The 21,070-nt window shown below is 42.7% G+C and overlaps 1 protein-coding gene across 1 annotated transcript; it reads left to right on the forward strand.

Annotated features, from left to right (window-relative positions):
• The first annotated feature begins 12,294 nt into the window (after nt 1–12,294).
• On the forward strand, nt 12,295–17,703 carry CLEC3A (C-type lectin domain family 3 member A). Its single transcript, XM_083753105.1, has 3 exons — nt 12,295–12,916; nt 14,364–14,447; nt 16,510–17,703. The coding sequence occupies exons 1-3, from the start codon at nt 12,772–12,774 to the stop codon at nt 16,899–16,901; spliced, it is 621 nt and encodes a 206-aa protein (XP_083609231.1). The 5' UTR covers nt 12,295–12,771; the 3' UTR covers nt 16,902–17,703.
• Nucleotides 17,704–21,070: the final 3,367 nt, after the last annotated feature.

Raw genomic sequence — 21,070 nt, forward strand, 5'->3', positions numbered from 1 at the left:
CTTTGGCTGGTTTCGTTTAATAGAGAGCGCTGCTCCTGACCAAAGGTGAGCTCAGGACGGGCCCATAGCTCAGTGACAGAGTAGACACTTTGAATGCAGATGTTCCCGAGTTCTGTCCCAAGAATCTCTGCTTAGAAGGACCTAAGATAGCAAAGGTAAGAAAGACCTCAAGTCTCCAAGGAGAACCCTGGGAGGAAGGGATAAAGAATATCCAGCATTTGCTTCTATTCCAGCTGGGCTGGTTTGGTTTTGAATGCTTGGTTATTCTTGCAATACAAGATTTCTACTTGCAGGGAACTTTTAACATGAAAGAACATTCAAAAACACAACTCCATACCTACAGTCTGTAGTGGAACAGGGAAACTGTGGCCCTCCAGAGATTGTTGGACTACACCTGCTCTGCTCAAGGACAGTTCTTTCTGACTTGGAGGCAACAGGCCTGCTTTCAGGTGAAGTTTTACACGTTTTATTAGCTACACAGCACACACTTAGACATAAGGGGCACATATGTAATTACTAAGGCAAACTACTAGCATTGAAGGACTGTCATAGCATAACCCTTCCTGTGCCCATGACTAACTGAAGTCCCATTGAGTGTAACAGTTTGTGCAATCCTAAACATGACTACTCTTATATATGCCCCATTTTCAATGGGACTTAGGGTGCTTCCAGATGACCTGCTTATTTAGCATTCATCCTTGGCTTGCAGGGAGATTAGTAGGGATTAGCTGAGATGAGCCCCAGATCATCCCAGGTCAGAATGTAGGAAATGTGCTAAGGAAGCAGACCCCCTCAGAACATGCCAATCAACTCCAACTGTGGAATCTGAATTTGTCATAGCAGTCTGGAAGTGCCCTTACTCTCAGGCAAGTGTGTCTAGGGCTGTAGACTTAGTCTGGATGGAACACAAGAACTCTGTGGTCTCACTGAATTTACATGAGATGGTTAAGCATGTGCTTAAATTTTACACTGTAATAATCACTAGGCAGGACTGCCATAATACACCATGTGCTGGGCTACCATTAAAGACATCAACAGGTAAAAAATGTAGAGCTTGCTTCCCAACAGAAGTGAGTTGAGATGTTCCTAGCACATCTAAGCCATATTTTCTCAGCTGCACAAAATGATATAGAATCCAATTTAGCTGTTTTTCTGTCTCGTACATTGAAGATTACATGTGAAAATAAAACTTTACATTTTATCATCAGAACCTTTTCTTTTCCTTTCCAAATAGGTACAAGTTTTATAGTTAGGATTTAATTAATTTTTCAAAATCACGGTTAGCAAGCAGAGCTATAATTATAATATGAATGGGAAGAGGCTCAGGCATGTAGGCAAAATATGAAACAAGAGTCAAAGAAAAAGCAACAACAATCATTTGGGCCATACTGGGAACTTTAGGAATTCTTTCTCCATCTCTGTAACTTGGACAAGATTTATTTTCTCTGCTTTTTTGTTTGTAATTCCTTTATTTTACAAGATACTATACCCTTAGGCATATGTTGCATGGGTGCAGGGCAATGCTGTCTTCACTAAAAAGTGGGGTCATGCTATTAGCCCGAGGCTGGGGAACGCACATCTAGGCTTATCTGTCTAGCCCTTGAAAGGCATACTTTCTCCCTAAGCTGCACCCACTCTTCTGAAGCCATATCACCTTTTTGTCCCTGTTTACTGCCTGCTTGAAGTGCTTTTTCCTGACTTGATCTGTTTTCTACCAAGAAAAGAGCTCTTTTTTGGATTCATACAAGGCAAAGAGCAGCACACCAAGTCTGTTCCTTGCTAAATGGATTTAATCTGTAGGCCAGTTGAAAACAAAACAAAACAGGAAACAAAGAGAAAAGCAAAAGCAAAAGACAGACAGCTTATGTTCCTTCAGTCACCAGGAATCCCCTGGAAGAGCAATGGTAGGACTCCTCCAATGGCCGATAAGTAGCACCTTATACAGTCATGGTCTGTGCTGACGTTCATCAAGGTGAGTTTCCAATCCCTTTTATATCTTGGCAACAAACATTCTCAGAGACCTTATGACTTAACGCCAGTGCTCCTTTAACAGGTGAATAACCCTGAAGCATTGCCAAGAGCTGTCCATGACTAAGAGCTGCCCACAATCTTTATTAGAAGGTGTTCAAACCCAAGATAATAAATATTGCTACCTAATTAATAGGCTCCAGACCCAGATAGAAGTACTGGGCAGAAGAGGAGCAATTGTTAGGATAGTGGGGCTGGGAGACATCCATTTGCATGTGTAAGGAGTTAGCTAAGAAGAGATATGCTGCCATAGGGAAAATGGAAGACGTTTTCAGGAGGATGGGGGTAGGCCTATTCCCATCCCATATAGCTGGGTGCCATGTCACCCTAATGCGGGGCTAATCTGTGGGTGAGTTTAGGCTGATGCAGGAATCTGGAAGAGGGATAAGGAGGCTTGAATTGCTCTGTGTGCGAAATCCAAAGCTATGGCTTTGGAGACCCCCTCAAAGTCTCATGAGAAAGCAATAACTGTTAGAGTGTTAATGCTGTGAGCCCTTCCATAGACTGTATACATGTGCAAATAAAACCACATATACTAAACATGCCAGAGCCTCCATTAACCATTCCAAGGACACCAAACCCTAGGTAAGCACTGGCATCCCTAGAATCTCTTGCTGCTCTGAAATTGGGGTTCATGCAACAGTACACATTTTTGCAAAGCAATTTCCCCATATACAATACAGTGGTACCTTGGGTTACAGACACTTCAGGTTACAGACTCTGCTAAGAAATAGTGCCTCAGGTTAAGAACTTTGCTTCAGGATGAGAACAGAAATCGTGCTCCGGCAGCGCGGCAGCAGCAGGAGGCCCCATTAGCTAAAGTAGTGCTTCAGGTTAAGAACAGTTTCAGGTTAAGAACAGACCTCCAGAACGAATTAAATTCTTAACCAGTGTGGTGTAGTGGTTAAGAGCGGTAAGTCTCGTAATCTGGAGAACCGGGTTCGAGTCTCCACTCCTCCACATGCAGCTGCTGGGTGACCTTGGGCCAGTCACACTTCCTTGAAGTCTCTCAGCCCCACTCACCTCACAGAGTGTTTGTTGTGGGGGAGGAAGGGAAAGGAGAATGTTAGCCGCTTTGAGACTCCTTAAAGGGAGTGAAAGGTGGGATATCAAATCCAAACTCTTCTTCTTCTTAACCGGAGGTACCACTATACATTAGAATGTTATTTTCACTACTATATGCATTTTTATACACAATTTACCTTACTATATGCATTTTTGTACACATTTTGTACACATTTACTGGAGAACGACAATGCAAAATTCAGAAAAGTGTAGATTTTGAAGGATAGCTGTGGTTTGGTTCTTATATTGTTTTAGGAAGTATGAATTAGGTGAGTTCACCTTTAAGTATGAACTGAGATGTATTGTTGCCTGGCCAATTATTCCCCACCCCTAGATAGCCGTGGGTCTCAGTTCATTCCTGCACCAGAGACACTCAGATTGATAGTAATGACACTGCATTAGAGGGCTCATTAAACAGGCTGAAGTCAGATCTAGGAAGTGAAGGAGAAGCATCTAATCAGGAAATTTGCCAGCAGACGCATACAATGATCAATGCAAAAAGCAGACCTTTTTTCTCCTCTCCCTTCAAAGATAATGTTATTCAATCCATAAGGCAGACTCGGGATAACACACTCCATTTCATCTTTTGCCCACGTAAAACACATCAAAATCAAAGGCTTCTCCCAGTGCTCTGAAGAATATGGACTTTATTCATCAGTAGGATGATAATGCTTGCAACATCTCTAGCCATTGATTCAATATATAGACATGTGCACTTTCTCTGTCTCTGTGATAAATTGGCCTTTCTGTTCCTTTTTTTCAAAAAATAGGAAGTCATGGATATGACAAGGTTGATTAAAGTATCTTTTGTCCCCCTTTTGTTTACCTTAGGGACAGTTCTCCTGGGTTTGTCAGCCAGGGATGATGATAAAGGGTAGCAAGGGGTTAGTGGACATACGCCCCCAAATCTTCCTGCTATCACATTCACTCTCCCAGCTTACAGTCACAATATACTAGGGGTCTATAGAGCATGGATTTAAATTGTGTTCCCCTAATAATGGTCCACAGCCTTTTCAGTTCTTCAAACTAGTGGGTTTTATCCAGGTAAGCCCTACTGAAAAGAACCATAAGAATGAGCCAGTTCTTAGTAAAATTAATGCTTGATACAATCCATGGTTTCTGGAGCCACCCAATTATCACTACCCACCTGATAAGATGTTAACTACAGATATTCCCTTTTCAACTAGCCTTCTATGATTTTTACCCCAGTTGGATTCTATCCTAGGGCTGGATTAATTTTATGTCTGTGCTGTTGTTAAACTGTTTTTATAATTGTTGTTTTTATTTATGAAATTGTTTCAGCTGTTTGTACATATATAACTCTTTTACATAGATTGTAAATTGCTTTGAGATGCTTCTTGGGAAGGAAAACATGACACAATCGTTCAGTGACCCATTCACTAAAACAGGCCTCCTTGCTCTTCGTCATTTTCAAATGCCCATCACAGCATCCTTGACTAAATATTTTCTGACAAGATTGCTGCTTAGTACAGAAACGAGAGGGGGGAGAGGCTGCCCCTCCAACCCAGACTGGAGGCAGACAATTTTTTTTCCACGAGGAATCTAAGATGGCATAAAATGGTACCCTCAATCTTAGTGTACATACTCATTTCTGCTCCCAGGCTCAGGGATCAAATAGCTTCTCCATGTTTCGGCAATGCCATAAACCTTGTATAACCCGCTGACCAGAAATGGACACATGATGAAGGTGCAAAGCCATTGTGACTAGTAGCCATCGATGGCCCTCTCTTCCATGAATCTGATGAATCCTCTTTTAAAGCCATCCGGGTTGGTGGCCATGACTGCCTCTTGTGGGAGGGAGTGCCATAGCTTAACTACAGGCTTCAGGAAGAAGTACTTTCTTTTATCTGTCTTGAATCTTCCAACATTCAACTGCACTGCAAGCCCATGAGTTCCAGAGCTATGAGCATCTGTCTGGGCACCGTGGGAAGCAGGTTACTGGGCTAGATGGAGCTTTGGTCTGATCCAGCAGGGCTCTGCTTACACTCTTTTGTTCTTAATTGCAGTGGACAGGAAACTACTTTAACTGCCTCAGCACAAGCCTCAGGTTCCAGTTCATCAGCAAAAGGAAGCAGAGGCGATGCAAAAGACAAAGAGCGATGAGAGGCGTGGGCAGTGCGTCATTGTCTTCTTAAGTAGGCAGTCTCTGGGTTTTCAGACATGGTCTGTTTCCAGACTGTTGTTATTTTTAAGCGGGATTCAGCCACAAATTCAGGTTGCACAATTAAAGTAGAATCAGTCCCCTAGTGAAACAGTGAAACCTGCTTCTGGAAACCTCCAGTAAGGAAAAGTGATATGCATCAGTGGAATGTATGGTAACAACTGTTTGATGTGCCATTGTATAACCTCCCCACAAACAAATGGTTAATTATCAGCCAATGCCATATAACTAGGGGTGGGGGTGGGGCAGGAGAAATTCACATATGTTCACATTTAAAGGAGAACCTACCTACCTAATTTGCACTTCTCAGAACAATATATGAACCAAAACACAGTTTTCCTTCAAAAGTCACACTTCTCTGAATTTTGCACTGCAGTTCTCCCTTAAAGTAATGCATATACTAGGGTAAACGTGTATGTTAGGCAAGATTCCATACTAAAATGTGTATATTAGGAGAAGCTCACATTATAATGCTAATAAATTTCCACAAGGACTGTCTTTTTTAAAGGGCAAACTGATGTAGAGATGTGCAGAACTCAACTTGAGGCTGGTAAAATTCAACTGTAGGCAAGCAAATGAGGACCTGGACATGTCATACATGGAAGGGGGAGGTTGGGAAGGAGGCAGGGAAGGATGCAATCAAGGAACACTTTTTATATATAAAGTGTGCATTTAAGGGAAAGAGGGGGGTGAGTAAGCCTCCTTTCTTGTCCCACTCATCCTTTTTTCTGAGCACTTCCCTGTGCTAACAGCCTTCACTCTTTTCCATTTCCAGGAGATCACGCTTGGCTGCGCTCAATCAACCCCACACCTCCTACAGCCCTCTGAGAAATAGTTCTGCCTGTGCTAGGAAATGCATTACTTTCCATACCAGTCTCAAGGCCACATCCTTGCCAAATACAAACAGCATGTGGATTTCCAGATTTTTGCTCCCCAAATCTCTTACCCATGGTGGATGATTAATTATATTCCTTTTATTCCACTTCTCACTCTCTCCACCTGCCATTAGAACAGGAAAAGTCAGGTTGAGGCTAGAGCTACATATTGCTTTTCAACACACCAGCCATATAGTTTTGGGCAGTTGTTTTCTAGGAAATTGAGATTGTCACTGAGAGATTGGTCCAGGATAGAGGCTGCAGTGGGTAGGTGGGTTAAGGGACTTTGGGATGAAAATATCTTACTGTATGGGACTGCTGGCCAAAACCAACAGCTAACAGAACTGTGCACTGTTTCACCAGCTCAGGATGTCCTCTGTGTAATGAAATAGTGGCTCTACCCACCTATGATGTTCATTGGTTTCCCTTGACCTGGAAGAACTACAGAGGATTCTGAAAACCAGAGCATTGCCTGGGCAGTCTCAGTGTCTGACTCCTGGTGCTTAACTTCACAGCTGTCTATGACCCTGGCACTGAAGGTCAGTGTTATTTACAGGGCAATCAGTTACATTATCACCAAAAAGAAAGAATGCATCACCAATAAAGAGGAAGGGAGAGGATAGAGGTTTCATGAAGTTTTCATATTTATATTCCTAAAAGCATATTTAGAAATAATTGCTATAATTCAAATATAGATTTATTTATTTAACTATTTATAAACCTCACTTTCATAAAAAATACAGTAAGCAGCGCTGTCGATTTTCAGAAAGCCTCGTATGGCTCTGAGTATTGTATACCATGCAAAAATCACAACAATAATAAACAGGGGAAAATCTAAGGAAATACACACACACACACACACACACACACACACACCTCTTGCTGGTTAAAAGAAATTTCAAATTTCAAAGTCTTGTGTAAATCACAAGACTTTTTAGGTAAAGGTAAAGGGACCCCTGACCGTTAGGTCCAGTCGCAGACGACTCTGGGGTTGCGGCGCTCATCTCACTTTATTGGCAAGCCCTAGGCTCTGTGGTTTAGGGACGCGGGTGGCGCTGTGGGTAAAAGCCTCAGCGCCTAGGGCTTGCCGATCGAAAGGTCGGCGGTTCGAATCCCCGCGGCGGGGTGCGCTCCCGTTGCTCGGTCCCAGCGCCTGCCACCCTAGCAGTTCGAAAGCACCCCCGGGTGCAAGTAGATAAATAGGGACCGCTTACTAGCGGGAAGGTAAACGGCGTTTCCGTGTGCAGCTCTGGCTCGCCAGAGCAGCGATGTCACGCTGGCCACGTGACCTGGAAGTGTCTCCGGACAGCGCTGGCCCCTGGCCTCTTAAGTGAGATGGGCGCACAACCCCAGAGTCTGTCAAGACTGGCCCGTACGGGCAGGGGTACCTTTACCTTTACCTTTTAGGCTCTGTGGTTTAACCCACAGCACCACCTGCATCCATTTTCTGGGCAGTGGCTAAAAGAAGGCAATTATGATTCCTTCCAAACTGCTACTGGCAGGGAGTTCCACAGGGCAGGGTCCACCTCACTCAGGGCTTGGTCAGTAATAAAGGCGAACCAAACCTCAGGGATCTGGGAAACCACAAGAAATGCTCCATCAGAGGATATCGGTGATTGAGGTGACACATTTCACCGTAGCAGCAGGAAACTGACCAAGTGACCTGTGTGTCTCCCACCAACCTTGTACATTGTTCCTGCTGGCTGGGGTTGATGGGAATTGTAGTCAAAAACATCTGGAAGCCTTGTCTAGGCAAATTTCCAATGCAATTCTGTGTATGTCTACTCAAAAGTAGACATGCCAGGAAAATGAGTATAAAGTACTTTTAAGGCTGCAATCCTATATCCTCACTTACTAAGGAGGAAGCCCCACTGAGCGTAATCTTTCTTACATCTGAGTAAACACATGTTAGGGCTGCACTGCACATCTCGTTGATTTTAGTGGTTGATTTTAAGCATGGGGACTTTATTATATTAGCACAGGTTCCCTTATACCACCCTTCAATTAAAAACAACAGCCCCAAATCCTGCCCAGACTTTAAACTATCTATTGATCTGTATGAAAATGTAAAATCTGTCTGATACTATTTTTTGCTCCAGCTGGGATGACTAGTGTGAACCTCATTTTTATTGAATCACTGAAGCAACTTGCAAAACAAATTAGGTATGAAATGGAAAATTCCTACACTGGGGTATGGGGAATCCACACATGTTGCCTTGGCCGTTCTGGTATGTCCTTCACATCAGGATCTGCGGTTAAAATAGCAGAGAAATTCATTCAAAGTAGGCTTGGCAATAATGATATGAAAGGTTGCTGACCTTACAAAACTAGGCAATATATCCTTCCCTGATAGATCCCATATTCAGAATTTGAACAGAAACAAAAGCCCAGTGTTCACGTAGGAAATACGAAGCTAGACGCTTAATAGATAGATGCCTATCAAATGCAAAAAAGTGACATGACTGATTTTTTTTTTCAAATGCTGCCACCTTGAGGATGATCCAGGCAACAGCTGGCTTATATGAACTGAAGACCAGTACAGTGGTACCACGGGTTAAGTACTTAATTCGTTCCGGAGGTCCGTTCTTAACGTGAAACTGTTCTTAACCTAAAGCACCACTTTAGTTAATGGGGCCTCCTGCTACTGCCGTGCCACCGGAGCACAATTTCTGTTCTCATCCTGAAGCAAAGTTCTTAACCTGAGGTACCATTTCTGGGTTAGCGGAGTCTGTAACCTGAAGCGTATGTAACCTGAAGCATACGTAACCCAAGGTACCACTGTATTTGCTCTCTCTCAAGTTAGTATTGTTATGGGATTGGGAGGGTTAGACTGAGGAGGATTCAAGGAGCCAGGTTCTGCTACTGAGTGCATTAACAGTCATAGCAAAGTTGCCAAGTGCCTTTCTCTTGTTAGCAGTGGGTGCTGGTAGGGTAAAAGGCAAGGATGCCAACAGTAAGGAGGAGCCAGAGCCAGGTATAGAGTCAACTAATTATGGAGTTGTCCCCATCCTCCTCCCTGAATTCTACAAAGGGAATGCTGAGAGTGAGAATGCCAACAGCCAGCACCACACATTTTACTAGCTGGAAGGAGGCAAGCAGGGTGGGGGGCTGGCAGACAGCAGAACCTGGTGGAGAAGTTCCCCATTTGCACTAATGTAGTAGCTTCTACAGGTTGTTAGGGAAGTTACAGGCAAATGCCCCACAATGATTAGGAAAAGGCCAGAAAATGGTTTGGATGGTGAATGCCAGATTGAAAAAAAAATAATGGGCATGTCTTACACATACATTTTCCATTGGGAAACAGCTGCAGCTTAGAGAATCTGCTTTGCAAACAGAAGTTCCTAATTTATTCCTCAGCATCTTCAAATAGGGATGGGAATACTACTTATTGTCTGAAAAACCTGGAGAGTCACTGCCGGGCAGTGTAGACAAGGCTGAACTAGGTGGAACAATGGTCCAACTCAATATATGGTGGCTTCCTGTGTCCTAAGTTCACATACTGCTGGTGACATCCTGCTGTCTGAGGCCAAAGGCATGCATTGGACTGGTAGCTGCAGTCTCCTTAAAGCATTGGTGATGGAACAGCATCCTTCACTGCATTTGAAACTGACAAACTAGCTTATGAAGTGGAGGGCTGGGCCAGGCTGGGCATACATAGCTCTGTTCTCCAACACCTCACTGCTGACACCATCACCCCTTGCTTGTCACCTGAGGAAGCTGCCTCACACTGCCTAATGTTAGAACTGATCCTGCCTGGTGAGGATGGCTTGATCTAGGTGACAGGATAGAGAAAATGGGCTGCAGTTTGAGAAATGGACTGAGAAAGATACAGAGAGCTGAGAATGGGCTGGGCAAAAGCAGCTTAGGGTGCTGGTTGTCCCCCTAGAGTTTTAGCAAAAGCTGTAATATATGCAAACTTACTATGAATGGCAAACCTGTGGACATTCTAGTCCTACACCATCTGGCAGGCCACAGGTTCTCTTCCTGCAGCATGCTCAGTAGGTAGATGGGCTGACTATTCACAGACAATTCCAGTTGTCCAGCCTTGTCAAGGATGAGGAAAGCTGTTCCAGAGATTGTCAGGATGGTCTACAAACATCTGTTAACTTACAGGCCTGCTTTCGTCTATTAACTGGTTTCAAGCAAGAAGGAAAGAAGACTGCCTTCCTCACAAGACGCTGTTATGTTCAAAATGATTGTGAATGGTTTCAACTGAAACTCAAACCTGAATGGATCAAGGCAGCTTCCACCGCTGGGTAACTGATGCCATTATAACATGTAGAAGCAACATATTTCTGTTCTCGGACTAAGTCTGAGGCTTTTTTTAAAGGAAGCTTGGCATGTTCTTTCAAGCAGCTGCCAGTCTTTCTGGTGACTTCCCAAGGCAGCATAAGGAGCACTTTGTTGCTAAACCATCAGGAGCCTGTAGAAGATGCAGCATTCCGTGCTGTTTACTTCATTCCAAAGATGTAATCAAAACAAAGATGTGTTTCTGCACTGAAAACTTCACTGTGCTTCCCAACCCATGTCTATATTTATGGCTGACTTCACTATAACAACAGCAGGCTCTCTTTTTCCGTTGAGGATGCATTTATCCAGTGACAGACAGCAAGGTGTGGACCTGCCCAACAAATATCTTCAAGCAACTGGTAAATGAGCCCAGTCTCTGGGAAGCCCTTACATTCCAAATCATGTATCATCTATCTATCTATCTATCTATCTATCTATCTATCTATCTATCTATCTATCATCTATCTATCTATCTATCTATCTATCTATCTATCTATCTATCTATCCTGCCCTTCATGGGCCTAGGCACTACAGTTTCAAATCATAATATTATAAAATGCGAAGATCCAAAAAGACACATGAAAGGCAACAGACCACAGATGAAGCATGCCTTTTGCAGCTAATACATAGCAGGCAAAACTTGTCTTTATTATTTAGCAAAGACAACCAGAAAACAATATAAGGCATAGAATTGTGCAGATGGGTATTGTAGTCCAAAACATCTGAAGGACACCAGGTTGGTAAAGGTTGGTGTGTTGTCGTTCTGCCCTTTGCCCCCAAAATGCTTAGAAACATAAACTGTCTTATGATGAATCTGACCATTGTTTATCTAGCACAGTAATGGCTACACTGGCTAGCAGTGGCCCACCGGGATTTCAGAGAGAGGTCCCTCCCAGCTCTCCGTGGAAATTCCTGGGATCAAACCTGGGACAAAGCATGCAAAGCAGGTGTTCTGATACTGACCAACAGCTCTACTTCTCTTCTTATTCTGTGTTTAGGCTGTGCGCAAGCAATGGCAGAGACTTCTCCCTTAATGCTCCCATTGCACTATCCATGATACAACAATACAGTGGTACCTCAGGTTAAGTACTTAATTCGTTCTGGAGGTCCGTTCTTAACCTGAAACTGTTCTTAACCTGAAGCACCACTTTAGCTAATGGGGCCTCCTGCTGCTGCCGCGCCGCTGGAGCCCGATTTCTGTTCTCATCCTGAAGCAAAGTTCTTAACCCGAGGTACTATTTCTGGGTTAGCGGAGTCTGTAACCTGAAGCGTATGCAACCTGAAGCGTATGTAACCCGAGGTACCACTGTAGATAATTTCCCTTTAAGTGGGCAACATTTCCCACCAACTCCAATAACCATTTACCCATGTGCTATAGAATGATGAAATTGACCAGAGTGGGAGCTGCTTGCGGTCAGTTTTATCAGTCCTAAATGGGATTGGGAGGGAAATGTCCCTTTTTATAGTAGACAGCAAGGGCCACTGTGGAATAATGGGGAGACCCAGGTTCAAATCACCACTCAGCAACAAAGCAAACTGTGATTGGACCAAGGTCACTCAATTTCTTTGTCTAACCTACCTCACAGGGCTGTTGTGAGGACAAAGTACTGCAGAGTATGGCAGCTTCAGTTCCTTGGAGCAAACGCAAGATATAAACCTAATAATAAAATTAACAGGATGGAAAGCTTGAACCTGCTGTTCCTGGTCTGTATCTGTATAGGATCATAATAAACTCTGCAAACTAGAATTGTTTTTAAATGTTTTAATAGTTCATGTTTGCTGCCCAGGGCTCCTTTGGGAAGAAGGGCATGCATTAAACAATTATGAGATCAACTGATACAGGGCAGAGTACAGCTCACATTAGGAGGCTGAGCTGTTCTAACAGCCCTTAGGATTAAGAGGCCACTTTTCCAGTAAAGGGAATGGTAAACCTGTTTTGTTGGACTACAGCTTTCATCAGCCATGCTGGCTGCTACTGGCTGGTGTAGAAGTCCAGCAACATTTGGAGGGCCACAGATTCCCCATCCTTGTTACAAAGAGCATACTCTCCAGTATTGAACTATGCAGGCATTACTCTTGAGTAAAAATGTTAAGCCCTGGATTGCAAGCCTGATAAATTCAATTGGTCAGAGTTGACAGGAAGTATAAATCTGGTGTGGGAGAGGCTAAAGACTGAGAACAAGAGGGCACCTTATGCTGAAGCCTGCTTGAGTATTTTGCTCATTTAATAAACAAGGAGCGCAGCCAATTCTCTCACTACCCTTTAATAAAGCCAAACACCATCAGTTCTACAGGGCTGCAGTTCTCACAACTGCTTTCAAGCTGCTGTTGATGACTCTTGCTCACCGTCTGAAAACAGAGATGGCACAAATGGGATTTCTGATTTTCCTCCTTGTTACCATCCTTTTGCTGGATCAAACAACTGGCCAGTCTGTCCATTCCAAAGCCAGAAAACACAGCAAACGGAGAGTTAAAGGTAAGCAAACTTAGTAGGCCACAGAGAATGAAGATTATGATAAATATATTATTTGATTGCTACCTTAGTAAATTTATTAACAAGTATTATTTTATTTTTTGATATGTTGGTTCATCTGATTTGGATAGTTTTATTTATGAATTCTATGACAGAAAAAGCCTGGGCACATAACATATAACACATACTATACCCGGAGTTCCCAGGCACAGATCAAACCTAGACCTCTTCAGCTTCATGTGTCTTTAAAGTGTGGATGGGGAGCCTTTGGCCCTTCAGGTGTTGTTGTAGGAAAGGACCATAGCTCAGTTGAATGCTGAAGATTCCAGGTTCAGTCTCAAGGTACATCTGGGAAAAGTTCCTGCCCGAAACCCTGGAGAGCTGCTGTCAGTCAGTGTGGACAGTACTAAGCTTGACGTACCAGTGGTCTGATTCAGTATAAGTCACCTTCTGGTGTTTCTATGACTCCATTCCTCATCAGCCCAAACCAGCTTGACCAGTGGTCAAGGATGGTAAGAACTGGGTAGGAGGCAGAGAAATGTTGATCTCCCAGACTTAGTGGCTGGGAAGAGAAAAGAAAGATCCCAGGTGAGATTTGGAAGAGGGTGGTAAGGGTTAAGAAGTACCTTTAACAAAGGACTCTATACTCTCTTTTTACTTTTGGTAGCTGTTTTCGTTTACATTAGTTTTCTATATCTTATTGTATGGTTAAAAATTTAGTGGGGTGGGGGGAGAGAGAAAGAACTGCCATTCAGCAACACCTGGAACATCCCCCAGCTTTGCTTTGGACCATGCCATGAGATACCGGTAGTTACTGTAACAGACAGCAAATAATCATGGGAAAACCTCATACTTGGGCAGTTTTTCTTTTCGTTGTGCCATGATAAGACACTTTTGCATAGCCTGTTCTCACATTCTACCAGTAACATTCAAAGAGGCTAAAGCATGTGGGATGGGAAGGTAGCAAAGGTACTTCTCACACCTCTACCACACTTCTCTAGGTAGCCTCTTTGTGTCAAATATTACTGACGTGGCATGAGAATTTGAACACTCAAAACTGGCAAAATTAAAATTAAAATGCCCCTCACCTGTGTAGTGTGGAGCATGGAAATAAAGAAAGCTGCCTGCAACCAAAAGTACCTACCATACACTTAAAACACACCTGCCCCCCCCCAAATGCTTGGAACTGTAGTTTACCCCTCATAGCGCACTTAACAAACTATGGGTGTATATTGTGTACACAGCCATATAGAACCCTACTATATGCAGACTTCACCCTTCACAGACAGCTACCTCCCCATGATAAAGGAAGCCTGCAAATAATTCAGTAGGATTTATTCACAGGTTAGTGGGGTTAGGATTGCAGCCTTTGTATTGCACTCCACATCTTACTGTAAATATTTTGATGTGTCTAAATATGTTAATGTATGCATATACTTACTTATTTAAGAGAAAGACGGTGACCTAAAGAGTCAAATTAACAAGCTTTGGCAAGAGGTAAACTCCCTGAAGGAAATGCAAGCACTGCAGACAGGTAAGGGTTGCTTTTTATTATTCTACAGAAGGGGTGCATAATGTCTGGTCCTCCAGATGTTGGTGGATTACAACTCCCATCATCTCTGACCATTCAGTGCTGGCTCTGACTGACAGAAATAATAGTTCAGCAGTATCTGGAAGGACACAAATCCTCCATTCTTGCTCTGCAGGGTTGAATCGTTTCCTTTAGTTGGCTCTCCCCTGAATATTTTTCAGTTTTAAATAGCTTTAAATGCTCATTTTAAAACTGGGGATTGGGGTGGGGGAAGAGAGATAGATGGTAAATGGACTGAAAGATGTTATTCCATTTGTTGTTCCATTTTTTATCAAATGATTTAAGATATTATTAAATACATGAATACTCAGGGTGTTTGGTGCAGACTTTAAAATAGTGTTTTCAGATACCTTGTCCTGGTTTTATTTGCTAAGCACTGAGTTGACCTCATGCACAGCTAGCTTTACTTTGGCACTTTGTGTTTCTAAGTAATGAAAAGGACTTTAGATCCCTGCCCTTGGTGGACAGCCAAGTATACACCTATTTCCTGATAGTTCAGCCCATTCTGATGTCAAGACAAATATCTGTTTTTCCTTGCAGTATGCCATGAAACCAAAGTGGTGAGGTGCAGGGGACCGTTTTCCAAACATAAATAGTACAAATAACAGTCCTGGCTCATTTTTAGTTTCTCTCCACCCCTCTCTGGCTCTTCTCCTTGGACTTCCAAAACCAAAACAGCTTAAAGAGTCAGTGACATAATATAATATCTGGGTAATAAAGTCATGGAGGGCAGTTGTCCCAAGAGATCACAACATGCTAACAAGAAGGCCTGTTTCTTCAGTGCCCCCTTCTGCCACTTGTAATTGCACACAGGAAAGAGAGGCAGCTTTGAAAGGGATTATCCAGAGAGCCTGGGGACTCAGGGCACTTCCAGATGACCATTCTGATTTTTTTACAGAGAGATTAGATTATGCTGGCTATTAAATGAGCATTCATTCTTATTTTTTATGGTAAGGTTAAATGACATGTCAAAGCAAATGCTATCTCTCAGTTTCCCTCCACTTTTGTTATTGCAAAAAGCCCAGCATTTTGGGGGAGCAGGTTTGTTGTGCAGCACTTCCCAAACAACTAGAATTGCGCAACCTGAATTGTCTGGTATGCAATTGAATCCTACCACAAAATAGACATTATCAGACTAAGTCTGAGGTAAGCATACATACTGTAGAACTGCAGACTGAGACTGGAGGTTCAACAATGGTGATATTCTAGAAGCACCCAGAGTTGTGGGAATGTTGAAATTAGCCATCAGCATGCTCTTCTTATGTCCTTGTGTTATATTCAGTGTCATCAATCCAGGGATTTATATGCTAACTTTCAGTATTTCAGATACAGAGATTGGCCCAAAGCACTCAATCACATCAAGCCTTTCCTGTTAATTTGGGGATCCAGTAAGTGTTAGTGCTCACCCGCCCAGTGTCTACCCAATGCACTAGTATTAACTGCATCCCCTAACCAGGGTTCAGTTTTTTCTTTAAAGCAACCCATTGTATCTACTACTGGGATGATGCTACAAAGAGAGGCCAACAGGCTGAAGGAGCCATTAACTCCATCAATTACTGCAAAGCAATAAGCAGCCATCATCTTTATAGCTGGTTATCTTTATGCCTGTTTCAGTAGCTTGCAAATGAACAAATTGAAACTGTGATTAGAAGACCCAATTAACATTGCCCTTAGCACATGTTGGGCTGCTTCTTTGATTCGGCAGGAAATGAAAGTGTTGTGATGAGGTATTTTGCTACCTCTCAAAATCAATAATGGTGCAAGGAACTACAGTGCTGATGCTGTGTCTGAAGAAATGGTGTTTATGGGAAAACAATCACTGCAAACTGAAAGTTTGCACGGGCTTAGGCTCTTAGGGCCAAAATAGATACCCACCCATCCTAAATTCTGCCAAGCGAAATTCCAAATCCAGGGAAATTTCAGGTAGCAATAAGCAGTGAAGAACCACTTTGGTCCACTTAACCTAGATTCTTTAATCATTGTATCCAACTTCTTTCATTCACAGTCTGTCTTCGTGGAACAAAGGTCCATAAAAAATGCTACTTGGCATCCGATGGTGCAAAACATTTCCATGAAGCAAACGAAGACTGCATAGCCAAGGGAGGGACTCTTGCTATCCCCAGAGACGGTGATGAAACCAATGCTCTCCGAGAGTACAGCAAGAAGAGCTTGTCAGGTGTGGCAGATTTTTGGCTGGGTGTCACTGACATGGTAAACGAAGGGAAATTTGTTGATGTCAATGGAATGGTCCTCAACTACTTCAACTGGGACCGGTCACAACCCAATGGAGGAAAACGGGAAAATTGTGTCTTGTTTTCACAGTCAGCTCAAGGAAAGTGGTTGGATGAAGTCTGCCGTACTGTCAAACGATATATTTGTGAATTCCTGATCCCTTAATCACAGCTCGGTCTGCTTCCTTCTTTCACTTCCGAAACACATATATGGTAGGGATGCCACTTTGCAGTCATCACCAAGCTTCACAACAAATCCAGAGTCAGAGACCACACGTTCAGGTAATTAGTTTGTATGGGGCAGTCAAAATAGCCTTTAGTCATGATGGATTGTTGAGTTCAAGTATATACCTCTTGATAATCCTTCCTGTTTACTAAAACTGCAAACCTCTCTTTTAAAGCAGATACTTCCTCTATTAATTAATTTTCCATTCAGTTGCAATTCCCTGTGTGTTCCGTTGCTGCAAGAAAATCAATGCTCTGCTTTGAACACTGCTAATGTCATAAACAGAGGTGATAGGACAACCAACACGGAATTGATTGTGCTGTTAGTGGTAGATCCACTATTTGATCCGAGTCAGTATCCCAGCACTGCAGGGTTAATTACAGGGTAGCTGCATCCCAAGATTTATAATGGACTGCAGGACAGAGGGAATGTGAGGTTTTGCTATAAGCATACTGTAGATACTGAGGTATTAAATCCTCATCAGTGTGGCTTCTTAAGCACACTTCTTATTTCCAAGGCTCCTATGATATCAGGACACAGGCAACAAACTACTCTTGTTATAATTCAAAGCTTGTTATCATAAAAAGTGTCCCTGCTATCAACATATATATATATAGTGAGTGGGATGAATATATCTCTGACATGTAACTTCCCATCATGTTTTATATCTAACACATTTGAATATCTTCACTCTTTGCATGATTTACACATTTCAATAAAGTTATTTTTCAAAAGCACAAGAGCTGGATGTTGCAGCGGCAATGTTGTGTTTTAATGCATGGATGTGTGTGTGTGAACAGGGGAGTCGAAGACATCCAATCCTATGTACACTTATTTGAGATTATGTGCTGTACTTAATTTTAAAGTTATAGGCCCATTAAACACAGTGCAAGCCTATATATGTCTATAGTGGTACCTTGGTTTAAGAACAGCTTAGTTTATGAACAACTTGGATTAAGAACGCTGCAAAACCTGAAGTAGGTGTTTTGGTGTGTGGCACGCCTTGGTTTAAGAATCCTTTGGTTTAAGAACGGACTTCTGGAACGGATTAAGTTCGTAAACCAAGGTACCACTGTACTCATAAGTAATCTCCACTGAGTTATGGGGAACTTACTCCCAGGTAAATGTGTATAGAATTGCAGCCATTTGAGTTTTACTGGCATAATCAATTAACTTATGAATTATATTTGTCTGTTGATAAAACCAGTAATTCTGAAGTAAAAAGCCTAATTCATGGTTTTGTTGATTATGCAGTTTTATTTGTGAGCACCCTGTGCTTTATTTATTTTTAAGGTTGAGAGATAATAATGTAAATTAAAAATAGAATAAAATGACCCACATCTGTCACAGCAGGCACCAAAAGGGATCCCCTTCTATGGGAAAGGGCCATCTGTGTGCTGCCCACGAGTAAACCCACTGAAATAAATGATTCTACTCTGAATAAAATTTGGCTGCCTATATAAAATCAGTTAACTGGATTTTTGAAAACCAATCTTATTACTTAAACATTGCCAACCTTCTTAATTCTGAGTGAACATGCATAGGAATGGGCTGCAATTCTTATTAGGAAGGACATAGGAAGCTTCCTTATGCCAGCATTATCTACTCTGTTTAGCAGCAGCCTTGCAGGGTCTGAAGCAGAGAGAGAGAGAGATGCCCCCCTCACTGCCTGCCCACAATTCCTACTATGGGGTCCTGCTTAATTTGAGAGACCAGGAATTGAACCAGGGGCCTTCTGCTTGGAAAGTTGGCGTCTTACCACTGATATGGTTCCTTCCCATCAGAGTAACAGAGTACATAATCATTTTCAGTTTGTTCAATCCAGGTGTGATCTGATCTTAAAATAATCATTCATTAGCCCTAAATAGTGGTGAATTCACAACTTTTAAAATTGTGGGTCCCTCCCCACTTTCTGTTTTTTGGTGTGTGTTTTTTAAAGCTTGCTTTCAAAAGCATTTCCATGATTACTCAGCCAAATTTTCTCTTGGTCCAGATCTTCCACTAGGAAACAAAAATTATTGTTTTCCCAATTCACAGTAGGAGTGTAAGTAAGATATGTTAAGGCAAGTTGGTAGTGGTTGGAGGAGGTGTTACGGTCATCCTTTTACCTTCAGCAGAGGCAGGGAGTGGCAGGCAAACCTTGGATTAACACTCCACCTGGGGTTAAGGCACAGTTACAGGAGGAGCATGGAGAAGGCAGCTGCCAACCTCTGCAAGCTGTGCTGGAAGCAGCTCTGAGTACCTTGCCTGCCATAGTGGTATACAGGCATTGGCAATTATATTCTCCATTGATGGGCAAAGTTCGCTGTGCTGGTGGTGGGTACTGGCCCTATGAGCCTGACTACTGCACCAGTAGTGCTGTCCACTCAAGTTAGGTGCTGAATCTAATGCTGCCATTTGAACACCACAGCATTGCACTCCTCTGCAGGCCACAGGAAATCACGCTGGACCTTTGCAGCATTCTAGGGCTTGGGCTCAGGGTGGTATTGGACAACATGAAAGCCTGTTGGGACCAGGAGCACTTCGTCACAAATATTAGGATCTTCGCAGAACAGCTGCTCAGCATCCTGGAACATCCACATCTTGCTGGGCACAGTGAGCGAGAGAGAATTTGCCAGGGCTTTCTCCTGAGCAAGCCAGAGCACAGAGTGGTGGCATCTTTCAGTTCGGAAAACACATACAATGATAATGGGGAAGAAAATTTCTCTGGGTGGGTGAAGATCATCCTTCCAAGCCAGGAGCCTAGGATTGGGAATAAAGGTGGTGCTGAAAATACATGGGGTACAGAGCAGTCTCTCTGGACTCATTATATTTTGTGATGGTCAGCTTAGCTATTGTTATTAAAATAACACAGGAAGCTGCTTTATGGGGAATCAGACTATTGGCTCATCTAGCTCAAAATTGCCTACAGTGGATTATTTCTTATTTTGCACCCCACTTTGTACCTGTTCCCATTCTGTCTTGTCTTTTCTCTCCCCACCCTCTCAAAGAACCAATTGTAATCCTATCCCGGGGTAGGCAACCTAAGGCCCGGGAGCTGGATGTGGCCCAATCACCTTCTCAATCCTGCCTGCAGATGGTCCGGGAATCAGCATGTTTTTACATGAGTAGAATGTGTCCTTTTATTTAAAATGCACCTCTGGGTTATTTGTGGGGCCTGCCTGGTGTTTTTATATGAGTAGAATGTGTGCTTTTTCATCCCCCCCCCAAAAAAAAATATAGTCCGGGCCCCCACAAGGTCTGAGGGATGGTGGACCAGCCAATGGCTGGAAAAGGTTGCTGACCCCTGTCCTATCCCCTCCCTTTCCACCAGCCTATCTTTTGTCGCACAGATCCTGCCCCCAAACACAGACAACTCCACCCAGCCCCCTTCAAAAACTTCTCCGAAGCCTGAAATTATGTATAGTGACTAGGAAATGTGCAAAATTCCCACTTCATGGCTGGACTATGTGCACATTTGTCATGAGGCCTGGTGAATATGCATCATGGTCACATTAATGACTCAACTTACATTCTCCTTAACATACTTACACAGAGAGTGAAAGCGAGAGAGTGAGCAGGGGTGGGGATGGTGTTTAATCTGACCACAGAGGTGTAGAAAAGAAAACTGTAGGATTATTCGTAATTCATCCATATTCAAACTAACCTGCTTGATATTTCCCATGTTACAAAACAGATATGAAATCGAATAATCCTACAGATTAATAACCAATCTATAGATTCACAAAACAAGTACATGATACAGCTCTATTGTACAGGCAGTAGACTTTTAAAAATAATAAATAAATTATCTGAAATAAATAGTTAGAAACTTTGGGTTGGAAGGATTTAAGTATACAGGCAATATAAAATGGTCCATGTATCGTTCTTTTGGTTACTTGTTCATAGCATTTAAAAGATTACAAGCAGACTATCCTGCTATATTCAAAACAAAAAAAATTCCTTCCAGTAGCACCTTAAAGACCAACTAAGTTAGTTCTTGGTATGAGCTTTCATGTGCATGCAGATACTTCTTCTGCATGCACACGAAAGCTCATACCAAGAACTAACTTAGTTGGTCTTTAAGGTGCTACTGGAAGGAATTTTTTTTGTTTTGACTATGGCAGACC

The sequence above is a fragment of the Podarcis gaigeae genome (genome assembly GCF_964106915.1).
Source record: "Podarcis gaigeae genome assembly, chromosome: 8".
NCBI lineage: Eukaryota > Metazoa > Chordata > Lepidosauria > Squamata > Lacertidae > Podarcis > Podarcis gaigeae.

What these genes read in the sequence shown, in the direction of transcription:
- CLEC3A (XM_083753105.1), top strand. Translation starts at nt 12,772, where the DNA reads ATGACTCTTGCTCACCGTCTGAAAACAGAGATGGCACAAATGGGATTT. An exon ending in CAGCAAACGGAGAGTTAAAG is followed by an intron (nt 12,917 to 14,363) that starts GTAAGCAAACTT and finishes TACTTATTTAAG; the next exon opens with AGAAAGACGGTGACCTAAAG. An exon ending in AATGCAAGCACTGCAGACAG is followed by an intron (nt 14,448 to 16,509) that starts GTAAGGGTTGCT and finishes TTTCATTCACAG; the next exon opens with TCTGTCTTCGTGGAACAAAG.